The sequence below is a fragment of the Nothoprocta perdicaria genome, unplaced genomic scaffold (assembly GCF_003342845.1).
Source record: "Nothoprocta perdicaria isolate Ctin4 unplaced genomic scaffold, notPer1 scaffold_192, whole genome shotgun sequence".
Classification (NCBI taxonomy): Eukaryota; Metazoa; Chordata; class Aves; order Tinamiformes; family Tinamidae; genus Nothoprocta; species Nothoprocta perdicaria.
In genome coordinates this window covers 1468711-1491710 of record NW_020455116.1, presented here as the reverse complement: position 1 = coordinate 1491710, position 23000 = coordinate 1468711, and the positions used below count along the sequence as shown (strand labels likewise).

Below are 23000 nucleotides of genomic sequence, written 5' to 3'. Positions count from 1 at the left end.
CAGAAGGATTCCATGGGGAGAAGGCTGATTTATTTCATGTGGATAAATGTGACAAAAAGATATTCTTATCCCAAGTTTTAATAAGTTTATGGCTGACAGGATGAACCAAAGACAGCCTTGAGCAGCAGCTAGTATATAGAACGATATAATAACTAGAAGAGTTGGAAGATGAAAAAAAGAAAGCTCCAAGCAGATGAATTCAGCTTAATGGCAGAAAATTTTGGATGCACTAAGAAATTCCTCACTAAGATCTGGGCCAAGAGAAAATCCCCCTTTCTGTGATTTGCGTTCTGTATTGTGAGTTGAAATCCAAGAGATCTTCACAGAGTCTGCTGTATTTAAGTTGAGCAGAAAACGTTTAGACACAAAAGGTCAGAGTCCTCTATGAGATGCCAACAAGTGCAAAGGTATATGTGTGATAAATCGAGGGATTATTTTCAAATCTGTCATTGTGAAAAAACACCCTTTTCTCTAGAGGCAGGGAAGTTGTTTTCCATACTGATACAAGGATTTTGGGCTTATAGTCAAAAAAAACTGTAGACAAAAAAAGGATACTATTAAATAGTTCTTCAGGCGCACAATTTTGAATGTTACTATTAGTTTCTTTTTACGAAGACTTTATTCACATTAACATTCATTTGGTGCTTTACCAATTTTTTCCCTTGTTGAAAGCTTCAGAAAATTTTGGCTTTGTTAGAAAAGCATTTCAATTTTCGAAAGTAGAACATATAATTGATTAAGCAGAAGAAATGGAGGCACCTGGGACAAAAGGTGGTTTCACCATATACTGAGCGGCATTTGCACATCGCTCTGGAAAAGTTTTCACAGAGTTTGCTGGCCGAGATGTTAAGCCTGAGGTTCTTCAGTTGTTGATTTCTTCTGTACACCAGCAAAAGGACTGGCTTATAAATTAAATAGAACATCATTGACAATTTATTGGAATTGTCTATGAAAATACCATTGGGAATACACTCAAGACCACAAATTTTCAGTAGGTTCTTAGTGTAAACAGATATCACACACTAAAAATAAAGTTCTTTTTTTTTGAACTGTAATAAAGTTTTTTTTTTTTTTAAACTGTAGCAGGTCACCAGAATCCTTTGGTCTGCAAGACTAAATTAGAAATCTGAAAAAGACAGCAAGAAAAGTTCTTTCTTACCTCATCCTACACTATACTCCAACTACCTTTTGGCCTAAATGTAGTGATTTTCTGAATGTATATATATGATGCCAAGAGAAGAATTTACTCCTAAATACATGAGGCAGAAAAAATTATTTCTTTTGAGAGTTTTGCAGGATTCACTATTACTTATCCCTATGCTGGAAGAGACACAATTGTGAAGATATTAATCACAGTTAACTCAACAGAGAAAAAGTCAATAACATGTTAACTCTTGATTTATAGACAAGCTTTAGGAATTTTACCTGTGTAATTTTGCACAGTCAGTAACTTATTTCTTGTAATTATATCTTATTTGTTCCAGCTCTCAGTAGGCCCGATTTTCCTCTTACTAACAGCAAGTTTATTATTGTAACTCTCATCAATCAAATAGTGATGGTGCCTGAATAACTTGCCAGTCCATCCAGAGATAAACAGTGTTTACTAAGCATTTTAAACAGAATGGGTGGGCAAAGGAAGATATTTTTATTAGTGAAAGTTTTACTTTGAAAGAAAAAAAGGGGGGGGGGGGCAAGACCATGGAAAAAGGAAAAAATATGCTCAGAATGCAGTAAGGAAAATCATGATTACTGATCATCTTTGTCATTTTATTATATACTTCAAACTGGAAAAGAAATTGCATAACAAGATAAAATATTTAGTTACACTCAAAATGTTATGATAGGCAAAAAAGCTTTATGAATGTAGCCAAAGATTTATTACTAGCTATTACTAGGTCTTTGCTGCCTACAGCAGCAAGGCTGCATTCATCAAGCTGAAGCCCAGCCAGGACAGGCACTAGTCACTTGGCTACTCTTAAACAAATAACCAGCTCAGAGAAGTCCTGAGATTCTGCTCTGTCAGATCAGCAATACGTCTGTTCCCATTATCAGTAATGTAAAATATTATATATACTGGGCTAGACTACACATAATAATCCTCCCTGATTCTTCTAACATACCTCTGAAAAAACTATATTGAATAAAGTCTCTGAAAAAAATATATTGAATAAAGTGTAATGTTCATATTATGGATATATTTAACAATGCTATTCAACATTATGGAGGTGAGGAGAGGTTTGAAAGTAACTAAAGGCATGAAAGAAGTAGCAGGATAATTAGGATCAAAAATCATTAAAAAATTTTTAAAAAGCTTTTTTTTTTTTTACAAAGCAGAAAGTGATCTTCAGAAGGCTTACCTAGGAACTGTGGATATCAACTATCTCCTTTTTTTTTTTTTTTTTTGTAGTAATAAAGGAATAAAGGAATGAACGAAGGCAGAACAGATACCAGAAATGTCTGATTCTTAGTCTGAAAAACAATTTTGAACTCCAAATAATCACTGAGAAACCTTCAGATATATTCTGACGATGAAGTCCAGGAGTGACTTATAGGTCCTATAAAGATGAGTAAGCCTGAATAAGAAACTGAGATTTCATAAGAAATTGAACATAGCTGTACCTTCAGCAGGCAGAACATATGCTTAAATAAAATAAGGAGCCATTAAGTGTCTCATGGAAGATGGAAGAATCATCTTAAGTAAGAGTTCTTACTGTGAACTGCTAAATATGAAAAATGTGTCCAAAAAAAACCAGGACAGCTGACGAGAGTAAGGATGTCAGCAGTCCAAAGAAAACTGTCAAGAAAAGACTACTTGATCGCAACTTTAAATTCTTGTGATTTTAAAGGCAAAACAATGCTCACTTATGACTTTCATGAACTGTGAATTATTTATCCAAACATTTTTCCACTAAATAGAGTTCTCATAGTCTTGGAATTTACAGAACAGTTACATTTATTTTTGCATCCACACTACCTATTTCATCATGCTAGGAGCATTCTGGTTAAATACATATGTTAATACACTATAGAGAATGAAAAAAGTAGAATCAATTGCTATCAGCAATATACCATAAGCCTGTTTCTAGCTTTTCAGATTAATAGTAGCTCTAACTCTTCATATCATAATCAATTGATTCTGCACACTGACCATTTCATTTTCCTGCCTCTAAACTTTACAGTTGTCTCCAATGAGACAACTCACACTCACATTTCCCAATGATCTGAAAACTCCTCATCTTACTGAATCTATAGATTATAATAAACACAGATCCATGTGTACAATATGGGACAAGAAGTGCAGTTCATTTAGTTTTACGTTTCAGATATTATTCTCTTTTTATTCTAAAATGCCATCAAAATATTTGTCTCAACAATTATAATCATAGAATCATTAAGGTTGGAAGGAGCCTCTAGAGGTCACCTAGTCCAGCCCCCCTGCACACACAGGATCACCTAGAGCACGGGGCACAGGGCTGCGTCCAAGCGAGTTGTGAAGATCTCCAGAGAAGGAGACTCCACCACGTCTCTGGGCAGCCTGTGCCAGGGCTCTGTCACCCTCACTGTCAAAAAGTGTTTCCTTAAGTTCTTGTGGAACTTTTGGTGCCTCAGCTTGTGGCCATTTCCTCTAGTCCTGTTGTTGGCCACCACTGAAAAGAGGCCAGCACCCTCTTCCTCACTGCCTCCCTTGAAGTATTTATACACACTGGTCAGGTCCCCCCTCAGCCTTCTCTTCTCCAGGCTGAAGAGGCCCAGCTCCCTCAGCCTTTCCTCATAGGGCAGATGTTCCAGGCCCCTGATCATCCTCACAACCCTGCGCTGGACTCTCTCCAGCAGCTCCACATCCCTCTTGTACTGGGAAGCCCAGAACTGGACACGGTATTCCAGATGTGGCCTCACCAGGACTGTGTATAGGGGGACGATCACCTCCCTCGACCTGCTGGAGACGCTCTTCTTAATGCACCCCAGGATCCCGTTGGCCTTCTTGGCCACCAGGGCACACTGCTGCCTCATGGTCATCTTGTCATCCGCCTTGACACTCAGGTCCCTCTCTGCGGGGCAGCTCTCCGGAAAGTTGGTCCCCAACCTGTACTGGTGTCCGGGGTGATTCCTCCCCAAGTGCAGGACCCTGCACTTGCCCTTGTTGAACTCCATGAGGTTTCTCACCGCCCAGTTGTCCAGTCTGTCCAGGTCTGTCTGGATGATAGCACAGCCCTCAGGGCTATCAGCTTCTCCTCCCAGTTTGGTATCTAAGTATGAAGTCCCTAAGAAAGACTTGTCCTCAGACCATATATTCATTTGAACTGGGTATGAAAACTGGGTTTCAGGGGATAGCTATGCAAATATAAAAGGTCCCTATGAACAAAATGCAAAAGAAAGGACTGAATCTTCAAGGTCTTTAAGCCATTGCATTTAGATATCAGGCTACATAGGGAGCAGATCCAACATGATGGCTATTAAAATGAATGTCTGGCATGTGATTCTTAAGCTTAAGTGAACTGACCATATATAAACAAAAAAGATTAATTTTGAAGAAACATTATGAATAATCTGATTTTATGTTGCAACAATAAAAACAGTTGAGGATTTTTTTTACTGTTGGAGGAGTCTGCACAAATTAGAACTAGCAACACAATCCTCACGTGTGTTTATTACCTAAACTTTTTAAATTGATGTTTTTAAAGGAATTTAAATTTTAAACAGAATTTAATATGTGTCTTTATAGCAATATATTCCCTGGCTGAAATCAGGGGCTATGGGTGAAGTTTAAAACTTCCCATGTTTTTTCCAATCACCACTGAAATCCTCAGTGTTTCAAAAAGGTAGAAGGAACCTGTGAAGTTCCAGGGTAGCCATTTTAAATATTTAAACTTGTCCTCTGTTTAAACTTGAATTTGGAGTAGGCAGAGCAGGGAGAGCTAGGAGCTAGAAAAGCATGAGGCTGATCATCACATGTGTCCACTCATAGTGATGCACTAGCAGCCTAACAAAATGTTCTTGTTTAGGATGCAATAGTGTAACTTGAAAAATGCTTAACTCTGTAAGACTATATTAAATGACAAAGGCAATCAAACGCAAGCTTGGATCTTACAATTTTCCAAGCAAAGACAAATCAATACTGTAACAGAAGAAGGTAATGTATTTGTCTTAAAAACATTTTCATTGTTTACTTTTTTCTTTGACATTTCCTCAAGAAAGCCCACGTTTAAACTACAGACAAGATAGAAAATATATTTTTGCATACTAAATCAAATAAAAACATAAGTAAGAACAGGATTTTTTTTCATTTATTTTAAGCTCTACTGGTATACGAATCCTATTAATTATATGGCTGAAATACTTCATACTCGATAAGATCCTTGGAAAAAATAGTAACCACAGACGACTTCAGGCAAAAAAGCTGTCTATTTTTTGGCACGAACTGGTTTGATGTATCAGCTACTTCTAGTAACTACAGTATTTTGTGGAACTAGACCTCTATGCAAGCAACTTTTGCTTTTCTTTATTCATAAAGGTACTCAGTAGACCATAATTTCACTGAGCAAACACATCACTGCCATGACTAAGGTAACACCATGTTGCTCACAGCTCATCCAGAAATGTCCATATGTAGATTGAAAGTACAACTTAGTGAAAGGTAAGCATCAGACGAATTCAAAAGGCTTAAAACTTGAAAGAAACACACACGTTCCCTTCCAGAAACAAACCTACCCCCACATGATTCTTTTAGCCAGGATTAGCTAGAACCAAAACCTCTTTAGATAGATATTGAAAGCTTTTCTACTTCTCTAAAATGACCCACCAGCTTACTTAGAAAACAAGGGTATTTTTCTTAATGGCACTTGTGGTTAAAACAACTCACACTTTTCAATGAGAGTTTCTTAATTATTAAGCTACTTTCAACTAGGGTACATATTGCCCTCTCCTGTCAAAACTGAACAACTATTTTGATATTCTTCTATCAAAGCATACAACAAATGCTTAGAATAATGCAACAAAGCTTAGAATAAATAAACATACTAATACAATTCAAATTTCCAATTCTGTCTAGCAGTTCTTCCAATTTTGAAGTCCATCATGCTTTTAGAAAACACGAACAAAAGCAAAAACCTTAAAAAAAATAAAAGGCGCTTACCTGATGAGATGTCTATTCGGTTCTTCTTGACTTGGGTGACATTGATATGGACGCTGACTTTGCCCTCATTTATGTCAATCTCAACATTCCCCAGGCCATCTGCGAAGTTGCTGAAGACAAGAAGCCCATTTGGGTTCCAGGTTCGGAACAGGAAACTGACTGCGAACAGGTCTTGGCTTGGACGACCAGGAACCTCAAGGAAACTGGTGGCGTTGAAAAAGACGGGCACTGTATGTGGCTCCACACAAGAAAAACTTAAATTTCCCTAAATAAAACAAACAAACAAAAAAGCAAAAACATAAAGAAAATGATAGGACTCCTCTAAATTCATACCTACATCCAGAAAGCATTCTAGGTTTTATTCCATTTACGGACTATTGAAATTAATGCAAGTTGCCCCTAAAAATGTGTTATTAACAACACCATTATTATTATTATTAGATTGTTATTATTGTTGTTGCCTTGCGCTAAAGCCTTGGCCTCATTCTATTAGGCACTGTGCACACTCATAGTAAGGGGCAGCCTTTGCCCTGAAGAGTTAAGAGTGTAACCACAAGAAAAAGCTTAAGAGGAAAGCATTTTCACTTTGGTTCTCATAACATTTCTCCTGAGACACCCCAATGGCAGGATGCATAACCAGACATCTTTCTCCTTAGAAATATTAAAAAGTGTGTAGCTCTTATTATGCTATTTTACAACCTATTCTACTCCTCTGAGCTAATTTCTGTCCAGCATTGACTTACTTCAATTCATCATTACAATACCACTGGAAAACTGCCTCAACTCAAGATCCCCTGTATGATGCTGGCAAGGGGACCTTTACCTTGTTGTAAAGGTTACCTTATCTGATGACCTCTATTGAAGAAGATGGTAACTTTGTGACCATTTCTTTCTAATTTAGCAAAGCATAATTTTATCTGATGAACTATGTAATTTTTTATCATTAGTATCATAATAGAAAATACTGAATTATGAGCATCTTCAGAGGTACTTAGAAACAAGCTTTATTTCGGCACTGTTCAAATTCCCAGCAAGAACCAATCATCATCATCTTTGGTATATAAGTGCAGGTTAACTCAACCTTACAGAAGTTTTCATGCATATATTTTTGTATTTATAGAATGTATTTGGAAAATTTATTTTGAGAAAAGTCAGAGAATTTGGAAGCAAGACAAGAACTGTTTCTGAAATCATACTGGAGAAAAGCCCCAAGTTAATTTTTTTTTAGAAATAATAATTTTCAATTGGAGATGAGCCAGGTGGCGTCATCAGCATTTAGTATTTACCAGTCATTTAAACTATCTCCTTAATCATTACAGGCCATATCACAATGCAAATAAGAAAATACAGAATACAGTTTCTCTAGCTCTCTGTTTTTCAGATACATTCTTAGATACATTCTACATAAGCACCTCTGCTACATGCAAAGTGCTGCAAGTTTTACTGCCAGACATTCTGCCTTTAGAGGCCAGTAAAACGAGCAGCAACTCAGCTATCAGAGAGCCAGCCTCTGTCATCAGTCAAGAAACAAGGATGTTTCCAGCAATCTGGAACTAAAGAAGAAATTTCTTTATGCTCATAAATGATCTCATAAAAGATTTGTTCTCATCTTTATTAAAATCTCGACATGGTAAGACATGCTCTTTTTATATACACACACACACAACATTCCCTGTGTTTCACAAAATATATTCAAGAATTTAGGAACATCTTTCTTTAGAACAACTATAGGAAACTTTTATATTACAGTGTGAATGACAACTACTTTTTGACTAAAGAAAAAGGACCTTCACATAGCTCCTTTGCTACTAGGAGGTAGGAGGGTGTCTCCCCCTCACCACCACCCTCCCAGTCTAGATGCTGACTGGAGTTATTCATTTTAAGATTTTAGCCAACTAATATTATTAAATTATTAATAAGCCAACTAATAACTAGTCAATATATTTGTTTGAATAGCTTTAACCTGAGGTTTTCTAGATTTGCTGCCAAATACTTTTGGTAACCCACAAATCTTACATTAAGAATAAAAGTCCAGTGAGTGCCTGAAATACCCTTTGTACACCTTTGTTCACATTCTCAGTGTAAGAGTCACCCTATGGATTAGAAGCAGCTTCTGGAAGAGGGCAACAGGATTTCCTAATACCTGACATCTTAACAATTCTGTCACAGATGCTAGGAATGTATTGACAGCAGTAGAATAAACAGTTTTCCTTGCAATTTCCTATGCAACAAGTTCAGTAGCACACCATGGCAGACATCTCTAAATGCTGTTCTTGCCCCACCTTCCTTGTTGTTCTGCAAGGAACTAGTGATTTCCTCATTCCAAGAAGACTTTCACATCTAACTGACACTCTCCCATCTCCCTGATGCATGGGATACTTGCATGTGTAACACTTACTAATGTTAATGCCACTGAATGCATGCAAATCTCCTTTCACATCCCTAGGATCATTTATCATGAACACTCAAAACAGCACAGAAGATTTCTTGAGGAATGTAATAATCCTGGTTTCTCTGCTAGCTACCCAAATGGTATTTTCCCTGCTGAGCGATTCAGTTTAATCTGAATCGGATTACCATTTCCCTCTATGACCACACTTCAGAAGAAGACTCCTCTTTCAAGTAAAACCCATTGGATACAGATTACTCACCAGGGCCAGGCCAAGAGTTAGAACTAATCTGTAGCTTGCCTCTATAAAAGCATTCCTATTTTCAAAGAGAAGGGGATGATCTTCTGCGGAGGGGGCTCAGAATGAATTGCTGAACAATTCACTGGGCAATGACATTTCAAAGTCAAACATACTGTGCATTTATATTGGAACTGTTGGTCTTATTAAAGAATTATTAATGATACACGAGAAGGGAAATGATTAAAATAATTTGGGCAGCTTGAGCTTTACATCATGATTTTCACTCTTGTAAATTAGTTTCATGTTTACCTTGTATAAATCAGTTGTGCCTATCTACCATCAGATGTTATCCCTTGTGGAAATACAACTAGGTTTTAAAATCTTTCCGAACTAACAGAACCACTAATGGAATTCACAGCTCCCAAAACAGAGGTAATGATTTTATTGAAACTACAAATACCTGTTAACTCAAGATGGATTGTACAGTAAAGGCAATATTCCCTGGCTAATATTTATCATGTTATTTCACCATCTTTCTCAAAATAGCTTATTACTCATCTTCAAGCTTAAAATATTGCTTGCCTAATATAAATAATTTAAAGAAAACACACTTAAGTTTGTGATGCTTGCACAGAATAATACATGATTGCACTTCTGCAGTTGCAGAAGTGAGTGGAACATAGTGGATTTAAGGAAGGAGGGAAGCAAATAGTAGCCTTCTGCACATTTTTATGCTACTGGCATTAAAAAAAAAATGAGTCTATTCTTTGGAAACTACCCCCAATTAGCACTCAAGCTTTCTCTAAATATACCTCCAGAAAGGAAATGCTGATGAAGAAACTAAATTTCTAAACTGGAATTTTTCTGGACATGCTGGCTGCCAGTTCTAGTTCCCTCTTCTTAACAGTAGAGGAGTTGATACTCTTAACTTATGCAGGTTAACAAAATCTTATCTGGTTACATTTTGTGCTTCTAAACATCAAAAAAAAAAAAAAAGAAAAAAAAAACTCCTTAACTTATTTTTTCATAGAACATAGCAAATATGGGCAAGTGAAGTTGCTTGCAAGATTGTTACTTGTTTCTGTCCTAGCCTTGGGTCAAGCTGCAAACGAGATAGCACCTACTGAGCTACGTAGTCACTGCCAACTCTTGTTTGCAACTTGGTTTAAGAGAAAAATAGACACTTTCATTCTCTGTATTGGCTGTCCTTTCTTCTTGACATTCCCTTCTCAGTATGTTTAGCATTTGTCTCATTTATCTTTTATGAAAATAAATCAGGTTCCACTAATAAGGGCAACAACAGTTGCTCAATAACATCTATCATGCTCACTTTTCTCGAAGAGCTGTTGCCATCTTTTACATCACGGAGAAGAATGACAAATTATTTCCACACACACCCCCCCACCGCTCCCATTATGGTTACTTTCTAAAACTAAGGGGAATATATTATTACAGAAAATGTTGTACTTTATTGTCTATATTGCAAATGTAAATACATGAAATTTACATTTCAAATGCAAATTTGAGAACTGCAATTTCAATTTCATCCTTATTCCCATATTGTCAATAAATTAAAGAAATCCTTGTTGAGAATTAATAACTCTGTTTTTCTAATTTTTGCTCAGGGACAAATCAAGATCATCTTTGGTTCTCTAGGCCTCCTTAATCTGCAAAAATAACTTCTCCACTCCCTTTCATTGTGATTTCTGAAATTCAACCATGTATATGCCTATAGCAACATTTTTCCTTCCCTCTTGCACCTTTTTTATCTCTCTCTCCTCTCTTCTTCACTTTTTCCCCTACAACACATCTCCTCATCATATTGATTACTTTGCTTGTCATGTACATTTCCTCACATTTGTCTATCCTTTCTCTTCAAATAATAAACTCCTTAAGGCAAGGGGTGCCTCTTATTATGTGTCTGTACAGTATCTGCTAGAATGGAGCTTTGATCCTGGTTGGTTTGCTTAAGCACTATCATCATAAACATGCTTAACAAGAACAGCAGTCTCAAGAGAGCTTTTTTTTCATGATAAATCAGGCTCAAAACTAGGAGAAAAGAAGCTTTTGTAAGAAACATAAAAATCCATGTTGATTTAATTACAGTAAAATTGATTTTGCCTTTGAAGGGTTGAGGCAACGTAAGTAATTCCACTGAAAACAAAGGTCATTTCTATTTTTATAGCCATTCTCAGAATCAGAAATCAACAGAACCATCAAGTTAAAGGAGCATGGCATAAGACTTCTTGATGAAGCATCAACATTGCCAAGGCTAAATATGTGAATTTTACTCTCACACTAGAGATCACAGAATTTAATAAAGTAGATAAATTAAAAGATAAAAAAAAAAAACAGAAAAAAGATATTTCAAAGATTTTATAGGCCTGTTAGTTATGACATATTTTTGAAAGCTCTTTTGAATCTGTTCTGGTAAGAGCTTTACCAATATTTTCTACTAACTTGCAATGTACTAGTAAGAGATGAAAAGTTTCCTCTTGCAAATTTCCAAATCAGGCACGAGATGTGAAAAGCTATGACACACATTTAATATACACTGCATTGTACCATAGTTTCAAAATTTCACATAAACCGTGTTTCAATTTTTTTCCTGCAATTACTCTTTATTTGGCAAGAGTCACAACAGGTAATTCAGAACCAATTTCAAAGATCAAATGGTCTGCGTGACAAGGCTGAAAAAGCTCCAAAAGCGGACTCTTCTCTTTGGAGTTTGCATCGTTGCCTTTAACAATGCTATGGAAATTCATGTATAGAAAAGGTTGTAAATATTAGATTGTATTATAGAACATTATTGAGTTTTTATAGGCTTAGGATTTACATCAAAAAAAGGAAATTATCCTTCCTATTACCTATATCATATAGCCTTATTGTTCACATAAGGATATTTAAGTTTTATACTATTATCCAAAGAGCAAACAAATGTCAATCAACACCGTGCACTTTGTCATTGCTTCATCTGTGATTTGTAATCTTTACTATAGAAGAAAAAGTGAAAGTGCAACTATATATATTGCTAGAATGAATTTGTGATGGCTGTAAACAGAAAGCCCTGAACAATTTACTCAAGTCATCCTAAACTCATGGCAGCAATACATTTGTTTCCTATCTGTACCACCTGTGTATGCCGCCAAGCAATTTTAGGAGTGTTTGGAAGAAAAAAAAAAAAAAAAAACCCTAACATATATAAGAAATACTTTCATAACCAGCCTGCCTACAAAGCCACAAGTCTGCCTATAAATCCACAAGTTTAAGCATGAAAGCATGTATGCCTAAGCAAACGAAAAAAGTTAGAAATAATAATATGTACATCAGCTACCAGAATTATTAAAGCAACCTTTAAATACTAAAAAGTAATGATTTCTAAGCCTGTTACCTTGAAGTTTTTCAGGGTTGCTGGTAAAAGTTCTAGAATCATCCTGTTCCTATGACTTTCCCCTTACTAACTAGTCTTGTAGGAGTGGAAGAAATTAGGCTGCAAAACCAGGACAAAGCTGTAATTGGCTTTAGACCATGGTTTGAGACTCACTGCAGTTTAGGAGGAAAAGAAAGTAGTATTTATTGTTCCAGCTGCTGCTTATACAAAGTGACTGCCAGATACTGAAGGGTAGTTTTGGAAAGATGAAACAGATCCCTCAGCAGGAAAATGTTCTGAGACATTAACAAAAATAAAGCCATAAAGGCACCTAAAATAAGATCTTCAGGTATGTGAAAAAAAAAATGCTTTATACAATAAATCACTCTAGCCTATCACAAGGATAGCCATTACACTAGCAAATCTTCTAGTCTCCTTTACCATGCAGAAGTACAGATGACCATTAAATTATGCTCTTACCACATTAGAAGGTTCCAATTTCTTCCTCTTGGCAAGGTCAGTGATATTATTACCATTGTAGTTGATGCTCTCCATACAGCCTTTGAAATTTTTCCTACTGTTAGAACTCGGCTTCCCAGAAAAAGGCATACCTCCAAAGGTTATCTTTGAATGAAAATAGAAACTGTAAATAGTTACTGGAGGGCAAACTTGCTATAATTTTTAAACAAATTTGCTGTAGATGTATTTGCTTTCTTTGAACACTCAAACATAGCCTGCTGGCATAACTGCTTTCCAGAAAGAAAATATCAAATAAGCACAGCACAAATCAGAAAAAAAAAATTACCATGAACTAGCAACTGCAAACATTTATGCTAGTACAACCCAAGTGTTATTAAACTCATCCAAACAGATAGCAGACACACATCACAGAGCTGCTTGTATATGGATGGCTCTTACAATTGCTTCTGACCAATATGCATATCAAATAAAGAACCTGGAATAAATCGTGTTCATCCCACTACCTCTCTAAACAAGAAGAGACATAAAATTAGCAAGATTATCTGATCTGAATCATTCACTTGGCTTTGTCTCTGAGTGCAGAATTGAACACAGCAGCTGCAGGCTACAGTTAGACTTCCTTTAGTGCTTATTTATATAGAGAGATATATACTTCTATTTCTTCTACTACTGATAGAACACTTTTATCAAGAACTTGTAGTCAGTGTGGAGTTGCCACAAGACTTAGTAGGCCAAGTCAATTGCTTAGAAGACAATAGGTAAATCATTCCAGTTAAACAAGAATTTTGTTTTTATATACTAAATTTCATCACAGCACAGTACTGGGTTACCCGGAGTCATTGGTGCTTACAAAAATAACACAGATAAGCACCACAGAAGACAAAAATATTCATCTCCGAGAAGGTCCACCTTTGTCACTCTTTAGAATATATATGTCTCTATACAAATGTCTCATAGTGAATAAATCTTACGTGTCTTCATAAATATTCCACTGCTTGCATGTAAAGAATAATGGTCTCATGGGTTTAGTCTTCTCATTGTAGGGTAAGTGCTTATACCAAATAGACAGTATCACAAATAACATCCCTACTATCCTTCCCCAAGAGTGCCCACAAAGATTTCTACTTGTGGGCTGCTTCCAAGAAATGCCAGAGTAGAGTTTTTAAATATTATTCATTGTTAATTCCATTTGTTATTCCTGAGAGTAGGAAGAAGCAACTCAAAGGATTATTTTCTCATACAAAACGTGTGTAATGGACTACTTTCCATGCAAATGTGGGGACCCTTTGACTTACTGTTTAGGAGTAGCTACTGTTGTACAGCTGAAAATCAAGACTTGAAAAAATAGCAGGTAGAGGCTTAAAACAGCTTTAAAATAAGTGCTTTGCGGACTTATCCTCGGGTATCCCAAATTGACATTATTTGACTTTAGAAAAGCAACACCACTTTCCACCACCTGGAGAACGTGACTACAATGTGTTAAGTGCTACAAAGCATCCTTTGGCTTGTGCATTATTTCCTTTCATGTGCCTGGATAGGCTAAAATATAAAGGTAAAGATTGTGAATGGGAGAAAAACTACAAAAAATCATATATCATGTCAGTGAGTTCAAAGGAACTGGTTAAGATTTTTATTTTGTTTTTTCTCCTTGAAGGTGCAATCAGAACTAATATTTAGCTCTCCTTCGTGCTTCCTCATCTTTTCTGAAAGATTAACCAAGGAGCTTTTTTTTTAATAAAAAAGTTTAGATTTTCTGACATTTAACCACTATCATCAATTTATCATAAGGACCACACATTTCAATGTCTGTGATGTCCAACCTTCAAAAGTTCTTATTTGAGAGAAAAATAAAACACTTCCAAACTGTTCAGTTTATTTGAACGACAAAAACAGACACACACAGATTCAGAGAACTTCCACTAAGCATGAAGAGCTCTGTGTACATGGAAACTGAAACCTTTGAGAACTACCATTGATGTGCCCAACATCACAGAAGAGAGAGAAGGCGGATCCTCAATTGCACTCTCACTTCTAAGCAAATTTATTACACACAGATCATTCGCTTTGTAATATATTTCCCAACTCTTGGTCATGGCATTCAGCTTTTTTCTGTTGTCAGCTCACCTGAGAATCTTTCATAAGAAAAACACATTTATCTGAGTTTCAGGTTGCTCAGTTCATATCTTAAGTGCCCCATGAGTACTACCCATCCAGGCAAATCAGCTTATTATTATTACTACAAAAGAAGGCCTTAATAAATATTTATTGTAATGTAAATATATTCTCAATTCGGTGAAATGCACAATTTATATTTACAATTGTATTTCCATTTTCCCCAAACATTCATATTATATTCTAGATCAAAACGATGTCAAAAAAAAAAAAAAAAAAAAAGACCAATACAAAAGTTGAACCCAACTTCACTGCATCACATGATTTTGATTTCCCTCTTATTGTTTACTAAGCTGTAAGGATGAAAATACATATTTGGCTCAAGCAGCAACATTATTTTTCATTAGGTACAGTCAAGACTGGAAGAAAATCACTATACAAAGATGATCCTGGCCATTATGCTGAAGTTTGAGTTAATCCAACAACTTAAAACAACAGAGGTTCAGGTCTAGCAAAAAGTTCACAGCAGCAGAAACTAGACTGCAATTAAACAAATAATCCTGATTTGATTAATAACTTTTGTATATTAATCAACTGATGAAACAGAATGCTTTTATTTTGTTTTCTCAAATTCTTTACTGTTCCTTTAGAGAAGACAAGTAATTGACGGCTTATTTATGAAAGTGTAGGGATGTACTTCCTTACTCGAACAAAGCAAGCTTGAGATTCATATTTGCAGAAAGCTTCTAATCCACTTCCTTTGCTACAAATGAATATTAACTATCACTTCAGAACAAGGCTCTCCAACTCAAGTGCATAATGATCACCTGAATGGGATAACAGATGTTATCATTTGTTTTTATTTACTTATAGCTTACAGCAGCTGGCATAAAAGACACTAAAAGCAGCATGCACCTAACTCGCCAAATAATATAAATCTCCAGAGAGGTTGTGGAGTCTCCTTCTTCGGAGATTTTCGAAACCCACCTCGATGCGACTGTGTACCACATGCTCTATGTCTCTCTGCTTGAGCAGGGGTTTGAACTAGATGATCTCTAGAGGTCCCTTCCAATCTCAAACAGTCTCTGATTTTAAAGCAAAAGGTTGATATGAGGCTTACAGCAGAGACCAGCTCTGGTCAGATTTAAAAGCTAGTAGACTAATAGAGGAAAACCACGTTTACGACTAATAGAGAAACGTTTGGAATAAAAAGAAGAAAAAAAAGAAGAAGTCAATGGAAAAAAACCCAAAAACAAATGTATAAGATATACCAAAACATCTTAAATGGTAGAAGTATTTTTTTTCTTCTTAATTCTTTTTAGAAAGCCAGTTTGAATGCTTACCTCATAATCAAGGTCCAGGTAATCAAACTCTCCATTGGTTCTGAAATGCTGCATGTGCCTGTCCAAGGTGAGATTGATATTTCTGCCATGGCGCTCGATGATGATGGAGTGCCAGTGGTGATCGTCTAAGAGGCTGCCTGTCATCACAGATGTGTGGCCATAAATAGAGCCAAGCTGGTTGCTACCTGAAACGAGAACAGATACGAGAACAGCGAATTTAATCCTTGTTCATACTGGTTATGTAAACATTTTCCTCCTGCTCTGTCAATATGTCACCTGAATCACAACAGACACCCAGTACACTGGAGGACATCAGTCTACTATGAAGTTAACACCTGGCCAATGGAGGGTTGTTGCTATAAATATGAATAGCCGGATAAAATGAGCAAGAATCCACTCAGTGAACTGCATAAATGGTGATAACAGTTGTTATCTGGAGGCTAACTAGAGCAGCAATGTCTACTTTCAGATGTAAAGTTGTTTTCAACCAGAGATTTTCTTTGTTCGGATCGTTATGCTACAGAAGTGAGAAGTTGTCGCCTTTCCTGGAATAGCCTTTGTGTCCCATTCTCAGCTTCCCTGGAACCATACTGATTTACTACAGCTGAGGACTTGGTGCCTGACAATAGAATCTGATGACACAAAGCCTTTCCAGTCTGATAACAGCAAACACTTAAATGAGTTCTGCACTTGGGAGATTCTGCCAGTATAACTATAGCAGCTACTGTACAAGAAAGCATTTTGTGCAGCTTGAGCAAACAGCTGAAAAAAAAAAAGTATTCTGCTAACATAGCTTATTTTGGCCTTTCCTCCTATTTTGGAAGTGAAATAAACCATTAACAAGGCTACATTTTGCAATTCATTGCTATGTTTTAAAGAGGCTTTTGCCAATACAGCTACACTAGTAAGAGATCACATCTCACTGCCATGACTGACTGACATAGCTAAGTCAGTAGAAGCAGAGAGTATAGGTCTCAACTGAAGCAGCAAATGATTCATGCAATTTTCAACAAATGAAAAATAATTCAGCAGTAAGTCTACAGAACTGCTGCACTGCCCAACAACTTAGTGTATTCTTCCAAGTTTTGAATACATAAGCATCTAAGAGTATTTTTGGAGCTGAGAATTTCTTACTATTATGTCTGGAACTGAGACATTAAGACTGTGCAATACATAAACACATTCTGGGAAATCACACTGCCATGGCCTAAGACATTATACCCTTAATAACAACCACCTTTCTGCTGGAAGTCACTGAAAATAAAAAGAAGAAAAAAAAATCACACATGTACGTGTGCTTCAGTTTCCTCTATGCAAAGTCAAATCCATGAAAAGCAGAAGTTGAGTCCAACTCGTTAGAAGTTTGAAACTAGGCCATTGGTTTCCTACAACCTCTATGAAGTCCTTTCCCCTAAGTCTGCTGCAAAGACAATCTTCGAAGGAAGGATGACATCCTAGACCATCACCTCTATCTATTAAGCAAATGTGTGTAACAGTGTCTGCCCATCTAATGATTTCAACACTTCCTTAAGCATATATTTGGAAGTTACAATAAAAAGACAGACTATACTGAAGAATACAAAGAAATTGGAAATCAATCAATTCCAATGAAAACTGTTAAAAAATAGATTACTGCTATAGGAAGATTTTTTTTTTGTCATCATCTTCCCACATTGTTGATCTTTAGAAAAAGAGCAGAAGAAAATGCTTGTGGAAATAATTGCTATTCATGGTAAATAATACATGAATAGAATAATTTACTGTTCACTTGATTGCAAGAGAAGTAAAGAAGTTACATGAAGCTTTGTTCAAAAATAATTTTGTCTGAAAGAAAAGATGACTTGAAAAAAGATAAATATGCTTTTGTTTCATTTAAAAAAAAAATTGACTTACAAGCCTCTATTTTTCCAGTGGGATCTAGAATAGCATATCTGGGTTCATAACTTTCTTAAGGTTACCTGGTACGCAAATGAGTTATTTTCATTTGCTAGCCCTAGTTCTCACATCTACTGTATATACATATAAATACATGTATATTAAAAGGCAAGGATCCTCCTTCTACCTACCCTGCAGCCAAGATTCTCTCTAGGAAGGTCACTAAACTTCAACTTCATATGGTCTGCAGCTTCCCAACATGGTATCTTTCTTGTTGTAGCTTCCTGAGGATCATTTTGATTACTCTAACACTGCTGAAAGAGAGTTGTGCTCTCACAAAACCACTTTCTTTGTTTTTAATAAATAACACCATGACATGCAGAACTGAATAACCAATACCTGAAGTCAAATACAATTTTACCAGGGCTTTTTCATTTAAGGCAAGTTTCTAATGATAAAATACTCTGACCTTGCTTTTACACATGATTTTATTTTTGCGCTATTTCATGTGGAGTAAAAGGGAAGGAAAAAGAAAGGTAAGAAAATGGAATAGACATTTTCACAGAAAGATTCAATTACACGAACTTGCTTGCATACAACAGGAAAAAAAGTATATACTATTTGACTGCACATTCTTTTAAGAGTTAAAAAATTCAAAATAAACACAACATACCTAAATTTAAATTAAGAACAAGTTTGGCTTTTTTAAGTTCCAAGGTGATATAGTCTCCTTGCTGTCCTTCTCCGTGGAAGATTACACCTTCACTTTCAGAGGTTTTAAATTTCAGAGAGATGACATCTTTCAGTGTTTTCATTTTCTTGTTCCTGAATCTGTACGGTAACACTACATGGCCATCAAAATTGATAACATCAGCCCCTAAAGGAAAAAGCAAATAATATTGTTTTATTATATATTGCTGTGTCCACTGGAAAAGCAGGCCTGGCATATGTGGATTGCAACTGAACAGAACAAATATGCAAGCGGTGCATATACTGCAAATACATTCTGTCTTGACTGTAATTCAGTGAAACACTATAAAAAGTTGCAACCTGTTAGGGCATAAGTTTAACACATGTTAACAAAAACAGATTCTGAGGAACAAATATTACAACCTTCTTCAACTTCTTTAGATTCTCTTAAATATAGTTGCTTTCATGTATGCTTCCTTAATTATAGCTGAAAATGAGACACAAACTTCTGAGTCATCATTAATAATTCACTTGATACCTCTTAAAAATCCAATAGAGGTATCTTTGAGGACTGTAATCAGTAAAACATGAGCCCAATTAAAGTGCCTGGCAGTAAGAAGAGATTCCTTTAATTGCATATAAATCTTAGGCATAAACCTTGTCTAGTTCATGGTGCTGTACAGAAATCTGGGGCAAGATTTCACCTTTTGGAGGAGGGAAATAAATGTTCTGCTATCACACCTATTTTTTTTTCTAGATTTGCTTTTATTGAGAAACTGAGGAGAAAATTGGGGGACACAATCAAAATAATCATAAATCAACTCAGTATTCAGATATGTGTTGTACAATGATACTGCAAAACTTCATTGATCATCCTACATACTCCAAGGAAAAACTTCTCTAAGAATATTGAAGGCTAATTTGAGGATAATTTGATTTTATTGATTTCAAAGGCTGCAATACTGTCAGTATTGTCCCATCTTAAGCAGAGCTTGGTAAAAAATTATAAATAAGCACACATTTTAGAACTCTGTACAGATTTAAGAAATGTTCTTTGCAAACCCTTTATCCTATAGTCAATCACTAGTTTTTATTTTTAGGAGTATTGTCTTCTTGATATTTACAATTGACCTAATTTACATGGTCACCACACTATTCCTTATGATAGAATTAATAATATGTTCATTTAAAAAATATTTTTTCCTGTTTTGATGTATTTTGTTAGATAGACCTGTCTTTCCCACCAATATTTTTCAAAAGCGTCCACAGTTCTTATCAGTGCACCATAACTGTATCAGCCATTTCATGCCCTGAATGAAATTAAGGCTGACATTTTATCATATATTCTCAAGCAACATCTGATTTTTGCCTACTTCTCTGGGCTGCTATTCAGTGACTGCTGGCAACTTTTTCAAATTTCCAGCTTTTCTCTAACTTTATGTTGGAAAGTAATTAAAATCTTTCAGATCCACTCAAAAACAAAATTCTCTTGTGCAACAAATATAGGAGAAAATGTAATAAATATTAAAATATTTTGAACATTTGGCATTTTGTATGTATTTCATTTTGAATTTACCTGTTTACCTAGGTTAATACGTGATTATCTTAATATATGTCACCTTTGTTCCTGTAACATATATATTATTAATATATATTAATAATATATAATATATATTTATATATATTGATATATTAGTAGAACATATATATATATACACCTATTATATACCTAAGAACCTATTAATATATATTCCACAGGTTAAGAGTTTAGTTTACTTTGTAGTAACTGAGCTTCCAATTTCTCAGATTGATATAGAGGGAACATAAACATGGAAAGTGATAGCTATATGTGCACTTAATTTATACTAAGAACAAAAAAAATGAATTTCAGCAGAGCATAGATAATCAGTTTGCGATTTCCCTTCCCAATATTGTTGTCATTTTTAAGCCTGAGAGCTTTAAAGATAAACTTTTTTTTTTTTTTTTTTTTTTGGCAAACTAGCCTCAAGTGCATTTATTTCATAGTCTATGAGTCTCTGATCAGCCTAGGGATCAAGCTTTATCATTCTCCCTCTCCACTGCCTTAAAGTGAATTGATATTAATGGATGGGGTTTAATTCCTGTCAACAAAACTGTGTTGGTCTTGGAAATTATATGCAATTATCCTGCTCACCTTTCCAGGTTAAATTAAGAGCCTATATGTATGTGTATATATATATATATATATATATATATATATATTCACACACACACACACACATAAACATATATTTATATAATTTCCGTAGATTCTAGAATAGCAGATTCTGTACTACAAGTTTCCTTATGCCTCTGTAAAGCATTTTCCTCAATCTGTCACCTTTTCAAGTAACATATTATCTAAGAGTTGTCAAGAGACCTGCAATGCATTTCCGTTTCCCACTAGTTTTTGCACGCTCAGACTGAGAGCAGCTGACCATCAGTAGAGCGGTAACTGTCCATGTCCAAAGAGATTTTTTTACATATACACATAGAGACACTTCTCCATGGATGATCATAGGTTATTTTGGAAAAGGTTACAGGTTATTTGGAAAAGAGGCCAAAGGGTAGAATTTCAAGCTTCTGAATTTTTAGTTGCAAATACTTCTTCAAGTTATGGGAAGACAAAATGCTGTCTCCTATGGCACTCTCTCTACGAAAGCTTCCTTTGTTTGCATCAACTAACTGAAGGCACCAGTTGTGGAAGTAGAGAGAGATAATTTGCACAATAATTATGCAAGCGAGAAACATTAGCCTGCTTATCTCTGCTTCTGAGACAGCAACCTAGCACCCTCAGACCACAGGGTCTAACAGATCCTGGCGGTTAGAAGTTTAACTCTGAAACGAAAAAGGTTACAATCATGTAACTTGAACCTTACCCCTGAACTTCCCTAACTCTACAAAGGCTTTTGATAAAATAAAATTTGACCCCTTTAATGTTTGTGCAAACAGAATGGTTAAGATATCTTAGCAAACATGTGCATTATAGTTTCATTGCAATAACTCATGGATGGAATAGGATATACTGAAGTACATCTTACATATGTATACCACAATTTAGCAAAATTACTAGAATGCCTTCTTGTTATAGACTTTGCAATATACACTCCAATAATAAATTTTTCTAAGCTCTAAGTGCCACTGACAACACAGCCTGATCTGTTCTTCTGAATGATAAATTCCAGGAATGTCAAACAGATCAAAAATATCAAAACGGGACATTCTGTGTGCCATGCAAGGAATCCCTTAATATTTGATCAGACTTCAAGAAGGACTTGTTTGCTCATACACAGATGAAGATGCAGCTCTCAGCAATGAGGGCCCCATGGACTATATTCAGCTTGTGGTTCACTTCAAAGAAACAGTTCAGAGCAGAAGATATTTTGCATATTCTTGCTATTCAAATAGGTAGATTACATATCAAGTTTGTTTTGAAAAAACAAAAGAAATGGTCACAAAAAAAAATTATACCCCATTTATTTTTGCTTTCTGTTTAAATGCCTGTGGGAGGAGATTCGAGGAATGTTTTCCTGAGAATTTCATATTCAGTTTGAAATTCATAAAGGAAGCAGCATGGAATCTACCTATATAAAAATATCTACATGGAAGTCATTTTTGAACACCCCATAGTTGCATAATTCATACTGCTATGCACAGCAAATTTGACTATATTCTGCTGAAATCTACCCACAGCCTTGGAGAGCTGCTACAACTGAAATAAAATTATGGATATTACAAGTTAAGTAACAATCAAAAGGGATACATATAATAAAGAATATGGTTCTGTATACAATGCCACAGATTCTAAAGTTGCCTGTGAAAAGGCAAGTGTCCCTATATAGTTCAGGTAGCTATGTATACATGTTCTTGACATTATTCATATATATATATATATATTTATATATAAAAGAACTTGGACTCAGGCTTCAAAGCTCCTCTAAATCCCCTGATTTCTGGCAAGACCAGTAGTGCCAACATGCTTGTTCCCAGAGACCCAACAGCAGGTCTGCACTCACCACACAGCTGCATCGCTATTTTGATCAAGGGACTGCCTAGAATTATCAAACGCCCTGTCACCAGACACAGGGCAGCAAACATTAATCAAAATAAAGCAGAAAAACAAAGGAAAGTATTGTGCAGAGAGGTGCTTGGCATGAATCTAACAAAATCAGCATTATTCAGTACATTTTTAACATACGCACAAGGTTTTAAATGGCTAATGATCTTTGAATGATCATCTCCATGCAGCTTGTACTGAATACTGGGATTCAAGAAATAAATGATTCTCAATTACAGATCCACTGTGACCTAAAATGAATTTATCCTCTTCTTGCACATCCATTATCTCT

At 35.6% G+C, this 23000-nt stretch overlaps 1 protein-coding gene across 1 annotated transcript in view; it reads right to left on the bottom strand.

The window, feature by feature from the left end:
* Positions 1 to 6133: 6133 nt before the first annotated feature.
* Positions 6134 to 23000, bottom strand: part of LOC112945562 (contactin-associated protein-like 2) — a gene marked incomplete at its 3' end in the record, with an annotated part of 170254 nt that continues 153387 nt past the window's right edge. The window contains exons 4-7 of the mRNA XM_026037197.1: positions 18617 to 18820; positions 16069 to 16253; positions 12614 to 12757; positions 6134 to 6398 (exon numbers count right to left, since the gene is read on the bottom strand). Coding sequence (XP_025892982.1) covers positions 6134 to 6398; positions 12614 to 12757; positions 16069 to 16253; positions 18617 to 18820 — 798 coding nt within the window. The remainder of the gene's footprint in view (positions 6399 to 12613; positions 12758 to 16068; positions 16254 to 18616; positions 18821 to 23000) is intronic.